Here is a 15,711-nt window from a genome sequence, read left to right on the forward strand (position 1 = left end):
TCAGGGTGGTTGCTGAAGTCAAGATCAGGGTGAAAGGGCAAGTAGTACATCCCCACAGACGAATCAGTGAAATCAGATGTCACTAAGAGAAGCAGTTCAGAATGAACCTTGGATATAAGAAAAGAGATTGTACTCTGAGCTTCGTGTTAGCTCAAGGGCTAACAGTGGATTGTTTGGGGTCCCAGTTGTAGTCTCTGCCCTCATATTTCTGCAAATTCTAGAAACCTCATTCCATGGACAGATATGAGCTGGGAAATTGGCCTCTTTGCCTCTGGTTAGTAAATAGCCCAGCACACTGTGCTTTGCTTTTCCCTCGTTCTCTTGAGGCTTCACGTACTAACTTGCTTTGCCTTTCTGATATTGGTCCTAAGATTTTACTTTCTATTATATAGTGTTTGCAGTATACCAGGGTCAAGGGCCTGTCACTTCCTAATGAATGGCCTTGGTCAAGGGTTTTTAAAGTTTCAGATCAGAAATGTGGATGTGAAAAAATGTTTTTTTAAGACCTTCACAGGCTTGCTAGTATCACAGCAATAAATGATTCTACCAGTATATTCTTTGTAGACTTAGTTGGCCTGGAGGTTGGTGTTTAAAATTTGTCTGTGCTTCTGAATAAAATTAGCTAAGAATTCAACATTATGGAATTCTATAAATTCCAGGGGGAAATCAGTGAATTAGGATGCACTGCCTCTTAAAGTCTAAACCTATATATCCCACCTGTTGCATGTGGGGGGCATGTGTGCATGTGGCATCAAAACTAGCTGTGGACCTTTTTTTTTTTTTTTTTTTTTAAATAGATTTGGTCTTACTCATCCTCTGGTGAAAAGCCTCTGATGCTAAATTCTGGGTTAAAAAAAAAAAGTCTGTGGTCTGTGAGCAGACCTCCTAAGTCTCCCAGAGAAATGGATTTGGATACTAAGTAAAGATGTCCATGTAGATTGACTTGGGCCTTTGAGTTGACTTGCTAACAAAAGTGAGTTTTTATTATACATTCAAGTCTTATAACTATAGTGTAATGTGTTGAGGGTATATAGGAGCTAAGCATAGTGCCAACCAGTCATCTTACAAATGTATTAAAAATACCCACCAGACAGTTAGCAGAGGTCATATGTTCCCAGGGGGAACTGGCTGACTTTTCAGACAAGACTTTTGTAATGCTAGATACATGATTGCACATTATGTATACATTATGTTTCCAGCCCCTTCCCTTTTGCTATCTGTGACTATGTTGTGCTCTCATGTTTTGCCATCTATCGCTCACTGCCCAGAGGTACTGGGGAGTACATTAATGTTTTATAAAGATGTTTTTAAGCATTTCTGGTGAAAAACATTGTTTTGTACTCTGTGAATTGTTTATATTTGATAATGCTAAAATAAGGCTGATCTACACTATAGGCACTGTGGTGTGTTTCTGTAGTATGTCTGTTTTTTTCCTGAGGTTACTAGCATTTTAGCAGTGCCACCTTGCCTTGACCCACCCCACATTAGGGGCAGGAATTGCCTGCCAGTCTCTGCTGGCAACTGCATCACATGCTTTAAGTGCACCCCTCAAACTAGGGGGCCCTGCAGCGATCAGATGAATGCCTATCGTTGGATAACTTAAACGATAATTACTAGTGTGTGAAATGGGGAGGCTTGGATGCCTCTGCATTAGAGCAGAGATGTCAATTTGGAAATCATAATAGAGGTGTCGTTTCAGAACACACAATTATTTTTTACAAAGAATAAGGGCTTGTCATCTCCCAACCCAGGCATGCGCCAAGGCAGAGATCAGGGAGTTGCAGAGCAAGATTCAGAAATGAAGAAAGCCACGGTGCATTCAAGTTTATTTGGCCTCCTGCCCCTTCATCCCCTGGCAAACATTGCCCTCTTTCCCTTGTGGGGGTCTCTTTTGGCAATTTACAGTCCAGGAACATCAGTGGTAGTTTCCCAGGCAAGTAGCCAGCCTCTGGCTTTTTGATTTAATGAGCCTCCCAGGGACCAGACTGCACTGCATTTATCAGGACAACTATGTCAGCATTTTAACCTGAGCAGCATAAGTGACCAGAGGGGATGAAGGTGATGTAAGCAGTTTCTGAAAACCTTGTTCCTTCGGGAGTTTTAGCGTGAGTTTTTCGGCATCTAGCAACCTTGTCTGAGAGTCTTGTGGCCAGTGAGGGGCAATCAGATATGTCTTCTTGCTTATTCTTCCAAGTCTGGTTAGGCCTGCTGATTCATCACTTAGATATTTTTTGGTTTCCTATTACATGTTAATTAGGATGTGAGTTTTGGCAGGGATGACATGGATCCAGTACCTGTTTTCATGTAGCTTCTAGTCCAGAAGCAAAGACAAGACATAAGTTACTGGATGACTTGAGAAGGCCTCTTAAGAGAGGTACAAAATGCTAGGAGGCACTGGGGAAGAGAGGGTGAACTTCTGGCTGGAGGAGTGAAGTATTAGAGCTTTGAAGGCTTTTTACAGACAGTAATAAGGAAGAGGAACTTTCCAGAAAGAAGAAATTGCCAAGATAAATAACGTAGGTGGGATAGTGAGGGTGTGTTTAGTTTAGCTAGAACAATGGATCCCCAAAGTCAAAACTATTTTTATAATAATGCTGAGACATTCTTTGTGTTTTTCACTCTCATTCTTTCACAAGTATAGTGTTTTCTAGAGGCTCCGTGACATGTAATGAGGCTATCATCCTGATGGCTAATTGAATGTGTGCTTGTGTATTAAAATTTTTTCAGTTTTAATTTCAAAATTGAAATTAAATATTGATAGTGGAAACCCATACAAATGAAATCTCTTTAGGAGCCTCGTAATTTTTTTTTTTTTTTTTTTTTTTTTTGAGACAGAGTTTCGCTCTTGTTGCCCAGGCTGGAGTGCGATGGCGCCATCTTGGGTCACCACAACCTCTGCTTCCTGGGTTCAAGCGATTCTCCTGCCTCAGCCACCTGAGTAGCTGGGATTACAGGCATGTGCCACCATGCCTGGCTAATTTTGTATTTTTTAGTGGAGACGAGGTTTCTCCATGTTGATCAGGCTGGTCTCGAACTCCCAACCTCAGATGATCCGCCCATCTTGGCTTCCCAAAGTGCTGGGATTACAGGCGTGAGCCACTGGGATCCTCATAATTTTTAAGAGTGTTAAAGGAGTCTTGGGACCAAAAAGTTTGTAAACCACTGGACTAGAGCATATAGTATATTCAAAAGGAATGAGACATTTGGCTGCAAAGCTTGAATACCGAATGCGCTGCTGAGGAATCTGGATTTTATTTCCTAGGCAGAAGGAAGCTGTTAATTTGGATTTGGCTCTCCTAGATGGAAATAACAGTTGCCATCCAGACATTAAAGCCAGGCTGTAAAGTTACTCATTAGGCATGGGGGCACCAGTGGCATCTTACCTTCTGGGAGCCAGCATTCCCTAACAGTAGAGGCCAGAGAGTTCTAGCAATTGATTGTTTCCAGTGGTTGGAGAAAGTCCGGACATGTTTGTTTGCTTTAGGATATTGATTTTTCTCTGTGATCTGACAACCAGTTAAAAGAGTATCTTCAGGGTATAATTTTTTAGTAAGGAAGAGTTGTCCATGGCCTGTTTATTCCATATGGACTAGTACCCAGACTTTCTGCACCTCAACCCTGATATCCATTGAATTTGAAGTGAAGAGGCCGGGCTCGGTGGTGCATGCCTGTAATCCCAGCACGTTGGGAGGCCGACGTGGGTGAATCACTTGAGGCCAGGAGTTCAAGACCAGCCTGGCCAACATGGTAAAATCCTGTCTCTACTAAAAATACAAAAATTAGCCAGGCGTGGTGGCGCATGCCTGTAGTCCCAGCTACTTGGGCGGCTGAGGCAAGAGAATTGCTTAAGCATGGGAAGCAGAAGTTGCAGTTAGCCAAGATCGCGCCACCACACTCCAGCCTGGGTGACAGAGACTGTCTCAAAAACTGAAATAAAATAAAATAATGAAGTGAAGGTTCTTTTCTTTCAGTTGATCTGCTTCGACCACCTTTTTTCTTTTCCAGAGCTTTCTTTGACTATTTTAAAAATTGTATTCCTAGTGATCAAGAATACAGCTGATACAGGGAACCTCTTTGCAAATAATGCAGAATATTAATCAGGGAAAGAAAAAATAGTTGCATTCTTTTTAAAATGTGAGGGATTTCACAGCTTGAATTATGTGCCTGTTATGATTTTAGCAGGGCTTGATAAGCATTTTTGATGGCTTTTCCAGCCATTACTTGCGCCCGGCCGTAATTCTTTTGAAAACAAATGGCTATCTCTTTTGTTTCACTATTTTACTTTAAGATTTTGTATGTTGTATGTTTTGTTTTCTCATTTTGAAATAATTCCAAACTTGCAGAAAAGTTGCAAAAATAGTACAGAGGATTCCCATATACCCTTCACCTACATTCCCTAAATGTTAACATTTTGCCACATTTGCTTTATTATCCTCTTTTGTTCTCTCTGTATGTGTATATACGTATAAATATGAGTGTACTTTTCTATGCTTATAGTTTTTTTTTATATTTAAGCTTATCCTATTCTTTATAGTATTGTTAAAGTCATATATAGTTTGATAGAGCAGTGGCCTTCAGACTTTAAAAAAAAAAAGCCTTATTAATAAAATGCTTTCTGGCTGGGCATGGTGGCTCATGCCTGTAATCCTAGCACTTAGGGAGGCTGAGGCAGGCGGATCACCTGAGGTCAGGAGATTGAGACCAGCCCTGGCCAACATGGTGAAACCTTGTCTTTACTAAAAGTACAAAAATCAGCTGGGCGTGGTGGTGGACCCCTGTAATCCCAGCTACTTGGGCGGCTGAGGCAAGAGAATCACTTCAACCCAGGAGGCGGAATTTGCAGTGAGCCGAGATCGGGCCATTGCACTCCAGCCTGGGTAAAAGAGGGAAACTCCGTCCAAAAAAAAAAAAGCTTTTTAGTAATCCATGTGTGTTATGATTATATATTATATAGCAGAAGTTGTAGTATTTCCCCCTTGTTGTCCAGTGGATCAAATAGCACAACCCCTGGTATACCTCACTTGGACATCAGTGATGTACAAAATGAACCAGGCAAGTAGAGAAAACAAGGAAGTATTTGTTTGGGGGGGGGTTTTGTATTTTTTTGTTCTTCAGCTTCAGTGATAGCAACTTCAGTCCTGAACAAGCTTGGCTGAGCCATTCCTAGGCCCTCCCTGATTTCTTGTGATAGACTAAGTCAAGTCAAATTTGTGGTGGTCACAGCAGAATGTGCAGAACTACCATTGCACTCAGTTTTCTCCTACCATTTACTGTTGACGGCTCTCTATAACAGGCTAACATTGGAAAGAAAGATCTTTCTTTGAGGTTCCTAGGAATGGTGGTAAACATTCCTAGGATGTTTACTCATCTAGTAACTCCAGTTCTTTATTCCACACCAATTGGAGAAGCCTGTTTTTACTCCAGATAGTACTTGTATGGTAACTATGAAGAACTTATGTTTCATCAATGTATGTGTGTATTCATGGTGATTGGCTTTCCTGCTTTTGTGTATTAGCAGTAAAGTGACATGTATATGTGGCTTGCCAGTTCCACTGTATTGTCTGGGCAGCAAATGTTGCCAACACATTCTGTAGTAAGTAGGCACAGGGGATGCATGTTCCAAAAGAACCTCATCAGAGACTCTCCAGAGACAAAGCTTCGCATTTTGGTTCTATTCCAACTTAAAGAATCTTCCTAATTAAGGTAGGAAATTAAGGTGGGAAATAGACTTTTGGGATTGTAAATGGAGTCATTAATGCTGGCACGGTGGCTCACACCTGTAATCCCAGCATTTTGGGAGGCCAAGGCAGGCGGATCACAAGGTCAGGAGTTCGAGACCAGCCTGACCAACATGGTGAAACCCCATCTCTACTAAAAATACAAAAATTAGCCTGGTGTGGTGGCACATGCCTGTTGTAATCCCAGCTACTCAAGAGACTGAGGCAGGAGAATCACTTGAACCTGGGAGGCTGAGATTGCAGTAAGCCAAGATTGCACCACTGCACTCCAACCTGGGTGACAGAGTGAGACTCCATCTCAAAAAATAAAAAATAAAAATGGAGTCACTAAAACTGAAGTTATCTAATGCAAACCCTTCAGATCAGGAATCTCCTTTACAGCATTCCTAATAAATCATCTCATCTCACTCAGTACTGTCATTGCTTTAGCAGAGTGGGGGTAATATTTGCCTTTGTTACCGTAATCAGTTTCCAGGCAGAAGTACATAAGAAGGATGTATTTTTGTTTGTTTGTTTGTGTTTGTTTTGAGATGGAGTCTCACTCTGTTGCCCAGGCTGGAGTGCAATGGTGTGATCTCAGCTCACTGCAACCTCTGCCTCCCAGGTTCTTGCGATTCTCGTGCCTCAGCCTCCCAAGTAGCTGGGATTACAGGCACGCACGACCACGCCTGGCTAATTTTTTGTATTTTAGTAGAGATGGAGTCTCATCATGTTGCCCAGGCTGGTCTTGAACTCCTGAGCTCAGGCAGTTCACCCATCTGGCCTCCCAAAGTGCTGGGATTACAGGCATGAGCCACTGCGCCCAGCCAAGGAGGATGTATTTTCGTTACTGTGGAAGATGCTGGTTGCCAAAGGGCCTCAGCTTACTGTACGACCACTTGGAGGATAACACGAAAGGACTCGGTGACATTCAGGACTAACTAACTCCAGAGCACTTTAAGGGTGGAACAAGCTTCTAGGTATTCTAGGATAGTCAGCTGCTCCCAGACCTTGCTTCCATTCTTCAACTCACACCCAGTTCCTGAAGAACTGGTTAATGATAAATAAGTGCTATATAAGATGGCATAAATGACCTGAATACTCTTCTCAAAATTTTGCTTTTCATTTTTCTCCAGACTATGTATCTCTCACTACCCCTACCTATCCCACACATTCTGTATTTCAAAGACTTAAAACATGCCATTATTTTGTGTTCCTATGAAATCATGAAAAAAATCCTGCCAGTGGACAGGCACAGTTACTTATGGCTGTAATCTCAGGACTCTGGGAGGCCGAGGCAGGAGGATCACTTGAGGCTAGGAGTTTGAGACCAGCCTGGGCAACATAGCCAGACTCTGTCTCTAAAAAAAAAAAAAAAAAATCCTGCCAATTAAACTGTGTCACACAATTGTAAAAAACATCCCAACCTCAGACACATTAAAAGGTGAAAAGTGTGTCTTGGAATTGATGAAACAGCATTTCTACCACTGGAACCATAGTGATGTTACTGTAGATTCAGTCTTTCAACCAGAGAGATGTATTTTATTGCTTTCCTCTCTTCCTCATTGGTTACATTGTGTTCTCTCTGTTCAATGGCAGGATTGTTATAAGTGTCTTAAGTGTGGGGATATAGGCCTTGTCTAGAGAGAAAACATTACTTGACCGTTGGTTGTCCTGGACAGGAAAGGTTGCAAGCCAGGTTGTTAGGGCCTTTGCTATGTCTCTTCCCCAGGCAGTTAGGGAAATACTGCAGTGGGCCAGTTGCTGGAATAAAGTGACTGCACATGACTATACCTAAAGACAGCTGGTTTTAATAACAGTGAATTGAATTAAATCCATTGGAAAAGATTAGTAGCTGCTGTCCTTATCCTGCAGATCTGCTTTAAAGAAGAGTCTGGCAGGGAGCCGGGGACCTGTTCCTAGGAATGGCAGGCAAGATACTGCTGGAGAGGAAGAATATGCGTTCCCTCTGAGACCATTTCCTTTGAAACATGTTCTGGGGGCAGGAGCTTGATTGGCTGCCAAGGCACATATGAGTTGGGAAGCATCATGTCAGACATGGCAAACCAGGGAGCCTCTGGGCCATGTTTATCATTTGTGTTCTAACTGGCCCTTGTAAAAAAAAAAATTAAAAAATATAAAAAAAGTTGTAGCTAAAATTTAACAATCAGGAGATTTTATGCAAAAGTCCACATTTCTGGCTTTCCTTAAAATATAGGAAAAGCCAGCAATACTGAGCCTATATTCTAGCTTGGTAACAATTGGCTAGAGGTAAATGATGGGCCATAGACCTTCCTGTTTGTCAGTCTCCCTTGATCATAGTGAATATATATGCACTTGCTTCCTGCCTGGACCCTGGAAGGTCCTGCAGTACAAAATAGAGGTTTGAGGCATTTTGGAGTTTAGACAGGTCTTCCCTGGAGTCCTGTCACTGTCTCTTAATAGTTACGTGCCACAGAGTGAAATACTTTAACTTCTGGGCCCAGTGTTCTCATGTATGTAGTCATACCTACCTTTCTAGGTTGTGGTGAGGTTTAAACAAAGAAATACATATGAAGTGCTCAGTATATTACCTATTACCTGGCATCAAAAAAAGTGTTCAATAAAATGTATGTATCACATATGATCAGTTGAATTTGTGATTGGGCTAGATTATATAAGTAAAAGTTGTCAGTTGAGAGCCTGTGAAGTACTCTTATATATATTTTTAATAGATATATTACAGTTATATATCTGAGGAGTACTCATTCTCACAAAAGAGCATGGGCAGAGCAGAATGGATAGACAGTAAGTGGATGTGGATGATGATGGCATGGAGGAACCGAACACCAAGATAAATGTTAGCACTATGTGATAATTTCTGTGTGTGCCTAATTTTTCCCTCCTGTGTTGATCCGAACCTTCTATTTGTCTACTGAAAATACTGCAAATAGAAAGAAGATCATGTCTCTGAAGCACTTGTTCATTTCTCATTGAAGAGCAGTATTCAGCAGAATGCAGTGGTCATGTCCAGTGTGGGAGCTCTGCAGCTCTTCATTTATTTATGTCTCTACCTACTTAGCTTGTAGAAGGGTGTGATCTCAGATAACAGGCATTAGCTGGCTGCAAAAGGGGAAGTTGTGTATCTCTCCCCATTTTCCTTATGAATGACCTCTGAGTTGGTAATTGACAGGGATTATTGCCATTTTTTTAATCTCTGCTAGGAGGCTGCTGGAATCTTCCCTCATTTCATTATCCCGTTATGATGGAGCAGGATCCAGAGAGCACCCAATTTACCCAGACCCAGCGAGGTAAGGCCAAAGTGAGAAATGGCACTAGGTGGGGGGGAGGGGCGGCCCTTGGGGTTGCCACGCTGTTGGAAGCTCCATTCTGTGCCTCTCTGGTCCTGGTGCTCTTTTATTCTTCAGTTACACTTTTGAGACAGGTGGTTCAGGTGATGGGGAAGTATTGCAGGTAAGTGAACAGTACCTCTGGTGACAGAGGGTTATGACCAAGCTCTTGTCCTTTGGTACTCATTTCTGCAAGTGTGGTACTAGAGGAGGAACCTGGAGAGGCCACAGGTAGTCGTAGGATATTCTTTTTCTGTTGGCCAGAGAGGCTGGTGTCATTCAGATGGACAGCCAACAGGGGAACAACATTTTTTTAATTTATAGGGAAATTATGTATAGATTAAACAAAAAACTCAATTTGCTGTCATTTGAGAGGGAATTTAGCATATCAAAAGGCAGAAGTCAAGCTCCTTTGGGTATTGACATTTTTGGAGACTGCCCAAAGGAAGAGATGACTGAAGAAGGAGTAAATGGATAAAACAAGTTGGCATTTTATTAAAGTGCTTGGCTTAGACTTATTAGAAGACATTTGAGGCTGGGCATGGTGGCTCACACCTGTAATCCCATCACTTTGGGAGACTGAGGCGGGCGGATCACTTGAGGTCAGGAGTTTGAGACCAGCTTGGCCAACATGGCGAAAACCCGTCTCTACTAAAAATATAAAAAATTACCTGGGCATGTTGGCAGATGCCTGTAATCCCAGCTACTTGGGAGGCTGAGGCAGGAGAATCACTTGACCTAAGGAGGCAGAGGTTGCAGTGAGCCAAGATTGCACCACTGCACTCCAGCCTGGGTGACAGAGCGAGACTCTGTCTCAAAAAAAGAAGACATTTGAAAAGTTCTGAAGAGAGAAAAAACAAAAGTTATTTCAGTGAGTTCAAGGCCTGCCCTTCACTGATGGTGATAACTGAGGACCAAGCATGGGATATTGATGGATAACATTCATCTGCAGAGTGCAGCCCCTTGGGGTTGTCACAGCCAGATTTATGGGTTCTGTTCGTGATCTAAAAAGACACATTATTTAAGCAATACTAGAGCACATTATGAGGCTTTGCCAAAAGAGAAGGGTAATTTATAGTTGTGGGGTTGACAGGTTAGCAGTGTAGGTTAGGTAAAGCAAAATGAGCTTTGCTCTAGATTAAGACTTTTAGGTCTGCCTGGAAAAACCTTTAGACCAAGTTGATTCCAGGAATATTAAGTCTTTGTTGTTGCCACAGTTATGTCATGACACTGAGCATTCTTTCTGAGATACTGGTGCAAAGATTCTTCATTATCCTTTTATTCCTTTTCCACACCCTAGAAATGACAAACCTAAGAATCAGGGAACGTAAGGATTGATGACTTTAAAACAGGCACCTTAGATGATGAGTGAAGCAAGGAAGTTTATGTGAGTCTCTAATGATGTTTGAGGGTTATGCACCCTAAATATAAGGGAAAGGAATTTTTCATATGAATCAATTACTTTGAAGCACTGAGATAGAGAAGTTCTTGCAATAAAGACAGCAATAGGCATCTCATCCCCAGAACTTTTAACCTGGCAGTGTTCTACAAGGATACTTAAAGACCATGATTTATCCTCCTTTTATATAATAAATCTGTTATTTATCCTACTGTGATCTTTATCACAGAAAGTGTCATACTTTGTGGTGTTGGTATTTTACATTTTCCTTTGAATACAAAATAGGTTTTTTTTTTTGGAAAGGGAAGTATTTTTCCTTGAAGAAAACTTAAGGATTTATTTAAACATTTAAAATGTTCACTTGGAAGACTAGGGTTGTTTGATGATTTTCCAGCTCTTTGTTAGGAGGATGATTGTTACTACCTCATTACTGGTTGTTTAGTTTCTTTTTCCTCTTAGGCTTCACCGTATACACTATGTATAGGTCAGAGCCTTAGTGAGACACCTCCTCAGCATTCAGATCCTTAGCTTCCCTCTGCATATCTAAAAGGACAAGGCTAGGATATACTTGTATTTAATAATTGTGGCAGGAATGCTTTTTAAACCATTAATCTATAGTTTCATAGCTTGGGGAACTCCTATGTCCCTACATAAAAGGCAGTCTTTTATTATCATCAGCATCAACATTATGTCTACCTCTATCACCAATAATGTTATGTTTTTTCCATTACTTAGGGTAGGTTGTAAAGTAAGTGTACTTACCATTTTTCAGAATCGGCTCCAAATAAAAGGGTCTTCTTTCTCCTCTTGAAATTTTTCTCCTTTTATATTCTTTTCTAGTCTGATTGACTTGAGAATTTAACCAGTGATGCTTGATTTCTACTGGAAGAGTTCTGTATGTTGGGCAGATGTAAGAACAGTGCACGAGCATTGACTTCTGTTGGTTGAAAATTTAGGATTCTGTGGTTCATCCTTGCAAAATGCATGGGAACAGGGGCCCAAACAGATAATGAAAGTTCCTCTAGTTGAAGCTTTTAGGAACTAGCTCTTGTACTCTGATTCTCTTGGCCAAGGCATCTGTGCCTCCCATGCCTACTTGCTATACAAAGATACTATAATATTGACTCATTGGTATTCACTGCATCATGTTATTCTGTAAAACAGAATTTTGAGTTTAAAAGATCGTTAGCTGGTCTGCTTGGGAATTCCATTTGCTGGTTGGCCAGAAGGATACCACCTTTGATGACAGGCATTTCAGAGGCAGCCTATGTTCCTCTAGCAGTTGACTGTGACCTGGGTTGGTAGACTTACTGAGGACCTCTTTGCAAGACAGTTGCCAATACTTTTTGTACCATTTGGATATAACTATTCCTATTTCTGTTCTTAATCAGTTTTTTCTGATTTCCATTAAAAAACCGAAGATCTATGCTCTTTTCCTTTTATATTCAAACATTATGGAAGTATATAAAATACAAAAGTCCCAGGAATCCTCATTAGGATTGCTGTGTCCCCTTACAGTTTTTTCCTCTAGTAACAGCAACACATTTTTGTATATGTATTACTGTATACAGACCATTCTTCAATTTTTCTCCCACTTAAGATTTTATTTTAGAGGACTTTCCTTGTAAGTGTATAGGAATAGTTTATTCTCTTGAATTGCTGCATGGTGTTTCTTTGTATGGATATATTAATAATTTATTTAATTTGTTGCTGGGCATTTGGGTTGCTTCCCAGTTTTTCACTAATGCCGACAATGTTGCAAATGAACTTTCTTATATATATCTTTGTAACCTTGTATATTTCTGTAGGATAAAGTTTCTAGTGGAATTATTGAGTCAAAGTGTGCCTGAGGCAGGTTTTTGGTCTTGAAATTTTTTAGTAATCCATTTAATATTATCATAGAAAACGTTTTTCTGTTATTGTCCCTCTTACATTTTCAGTCCATAGCATCAAATTATATAACAGTGTTGTGAGAGATGGAGGAAAACTTGAGAAGCCAATGTGGAGAATTATATGTGACGCTAGAAGTTTTCATGGAGTAGCAAGATATTAAAGCCATAGTTTGAAGAATGTAGATCTGGACTAATTATTTACAGGAATAGCCATCATAAGGGAGAAGAAAGATGAACAACTATCACCTTCCATATTGCCCAGTGCCCACGCAACCTCTGATGCTCTGATTGTAAGAAATAGAAAAAGGAATCCCTTTTAATTTTTTCTGTTAGATTTTCTGTTCTCTCAAGTATATTTTACTCTCAGTCTCAGTTCTAAATTTTTTCCCCATATTACAAATATCTATGATTAAGTCTTAAGGGAGAGAAAAGATGTTGCGAGAGATCATTCTAAGGAGGTAGGACAAATCTGGAGCTGTGTGTACTTGTTGGAGAAGAAAGAAGTCCTGGTGAAGATACTTGTGGATACCTTCTTTAATCATCTGAGGCTTACCATTTCCTGGCCTCTTTTCTCATCTATAAAACAAGACGGTAGATGATTGCTCAGTTCCCTTTCATGTCTTCCATTTTGCGTATGGATGGTGATCAAGGAAAAGCTATGAATGAGCACAGCTCTGTGTAAAGAGCACCCTGAGGAGCTGAAGGTGTACCTTAAGAAGCTAGAAGGAAAGGTCCAGTGTTATTCTCTTGGGGAGGGGCAGCTCTTCCTCAGAAGATGTCTGGTTAAGCCGCCTGTTTGCCTTATCTCAGAACAGAAACACTGGTGATAATCTGATAGGCATATTCTGCAGTGCAAACCTCCTGATGAGTTAAATGTCCTTTGATTTTCATGTCTCCAGAGTTCACCTCAGCAGGGAGACGCCATGGGAGAGCTGGATTGACTGCCTTTCACAGTATTCCCCACATTAGTGCTAGTTTGTGTTTGTCCATCTCTGTCTCTCTCAGATTATCTCCTGCTGCATACTACGCCCAGAGGATGATCCAGTATCTCTCACGGAGAGACAGTATTCGCCAGCGCTCCATGCGCTACCAACAGAACCGTCTCCGTTCTTCCACCTCCTCCTCTTCCTCAGACAACCAGGGTCCATCAGTAGAGGGAACCGACTTGGAATTTGAGGACTTTGAGTAAGTACATACTCAGCTTGCTTTCTTCCCTCTCCTCTCAAGCTTGGAGTGCTTCCAAGTTGCCCACTGTTGGAGCTGCAGTGGTGGATGTTCTTGCTCCCAACTCCTCAGTTATTATTTATGAGTAACAGGATGGGGCGAGGGACAGAGGGTTAAGATGCCCAGAGCACTCCCACCTCTGGCAGTTGCTTTGCTGATTCACTGGTGCGCGAGGAGACCGCCCACTGGGCCCCAGGCCAGATTGCGAGAGGATGCTGTTCCTCAGGCAACATTTTTATTTCCTTTTTGCATGTACAGTGACCGTGGAAAGCTTCTCATGGACTGTCTTTACCACATCAGGGAGGCTGGAGGGTTGCTGCTTTTTCTCCTAAGCAGAGTAGCTGTGGAGATGTTGTCTTCATTCTGAAATACTTGGATTTCCCTAAGAGGTGGATTTTCTGTCTTAGTGCCCTGATCAGACGGACTCCTTTAAGTTCTTACTCCATTGCCTAAACTTTTTCGGTCTCCCTACTCCTACCCCCAATTCAGGAACCTTAAAAAGTTGTCTGTCAAATTAATGTGGTGGGTTGAGAAGTGATTTCTGGCTTCTTTGGACTTTTTTGAGTGGTCAGCAGGGAGAGCCGTGGGAGGATGCAGGGTCGGCCCTAGAATTTAAGCTAGCCAATCTTTTTTTTTTTTTGAGATGGAGTCTCACTCTGTTGTCCACACTGGAGTGCAGTGGCACAATCTTGGCTCACTGCAAGCTGCACCTCCTGGTGTTCACACCATTGCCTCCTGCCTCAGCCTCCCGAGTAGCTGGAAACTACAGCGCCTGCCACCACGCCTGGCTAATTTTTTTTTTTTTTTTTTTTGTATTTTTGTAGAGATGGGGTTTCACCGTTTAGCCAGGATGGTCTTGATCTCCTGACCCTCGTGATCTGCCCGCCTCGAGTACTCCCAAAGTGCTGGGATTATAGGCATGAGCAACGTGCCCAGCCTAAGCTAAGCCAATCCTCTTTTTTTTTTTTTTTGAGACGGAGTCTCGCTCTGTCACCCAGGCTGGAGTGCTGTGCCCGGATCTCAGCTCACTGCAAGCTCCGCCTCCCCGGGTTCATGCATTCTCCTGCCTCAGCCCTCCCGGGTAAGCTGGACTACAGGCGCCGCCACCTCGCCCGGCTAGCCTTTTTTTGTAGTTTTTTTTTTTTTTTTTTAGACGGAGTCTCGCTCTTTCACCCAGGCTGGAGTGCAATGGCGCGATCTCGGCTCACTGCAAGCTCCGCCTCCCGGGTTCCCGCCATTCTCCCGCCTCAGCCTCCGAGTAGCTGGGACTACAGGCGCCCGCCACCGCGCCCGGCTAGTTTTTTTTTTTTTTTTTTTTTTTTTTTGTAGTTTTTAGTAGAGACGGGGTTTCTCCATGTTAGCCAGGATGGTCTCCATCTCCTGGCCTCGTGATCCGCCCGTCTCGGCCTCCCAAAGTGCTGGGATTACAGGCTTGAGCCACCGCGCCCGGCCACCTTTTTTTTGTAGTTTTTAGTAGAGACGGGGTTTCTCCGTGTTAGCCAGGATGGTCTCGATCTCCTGGCCTCGTGATCCGCCCGTCTCGGCCTCCCAAAGTGCTGGGATTACAGGCTTGAGCCACCGCGCCCGGCCTAAGCTAGCCAATCTTATTTATTTGCTGGGTTTTGCATTCTCTCACCTGCTGCTTCTGACCTTTCTAGCCATTCATTGTGTTTCTTTCCATCCTGAAACTGAGCTTTTATGGCCTGTATCAAATTGGACATTTGGCTCGTTTTGATTCCTTATATTTTGGTATTGTCAAACATAAAAGCAAGAGAGAGGGAAGGGCGGTTAAGCATTGTTTCTTCCTCCTTTTTCACTGGCATTTGTGAAAGAGGACAGCCTGTCAGTCATTTCTTCCCTGCCTTCCATCTTGACGTAGCGGGGTCAGGTTTGGGGCCTTAAGAGTTCTCATCTCCCCCTCAGCCTTCTTCCTTAACTGAATGGCTAGTTCCCCACAAGTCATCTTTCAACAAAGCTTTTTAATGTGTTTAAGAAACCTCTTTGCCAGAAAGCACTAGGAAAGTAGGAACAACATTTGTACCAATTTGCCTTCTCCATGCTGTCATTAAACACACTAGCATTTGTACTCTTAGAAGCAAAAGGAAAACTAAGTGGGAGATTTATTTGTCTGAGAAAGATGTAAATGTGAA

The 15,711-nt window shown here is 42.2% G+C and overlaps 1 protein-coding gene across 4 annotated transcripts in view; it reads left to right on the forward strand.

The window, feature by feature from the left end:
* Positions 1-15,711, forward strand: part of LOC108521970 (activating molecule in BECN1-regulated autophagy protein 1) — a 105,713-nt gene that overhangs the window by 72,083 nt on the left and 17,919 nt on the right. For 2 of the 4 annotated variants that reach the window (XM_017862066.1, XM_017862068.1), the window contains 2 exons: positions 8,921-9,007; positions 13,343-13,522. In XM_017862066.1, coding sequence (XP_017717555.1) covers positions 8,921-9,007; positions 13,343-13,522 — 267 coding nt within the window. The remainder of the gene's footprint in view (positions 1-8,920; positions 9,008-13,342; positions 13,523-15,711) is intronic. The other 2 variants (XM_017862067.1, XM_017862069.1) reach the window with 1 other exon arrangement.

The sequence above is a fragment of the Rhinopithecus bieti genome, unplaced genomic scaffold (genome assembly GCF_001698545.2).
Source record: "Rhinopithecus bieti isolate Rb0 unplaced genomic scaffold, ASM169854v2 scaffold_61533, whole genome shotgun sequence".
Taxonomy (NCBI): Eukaryota; Metazoa; Chordata; class Mammalia; order Primates; family Cercopithecidae; genus Rhinopithecus; species Rhinopithecus bieti.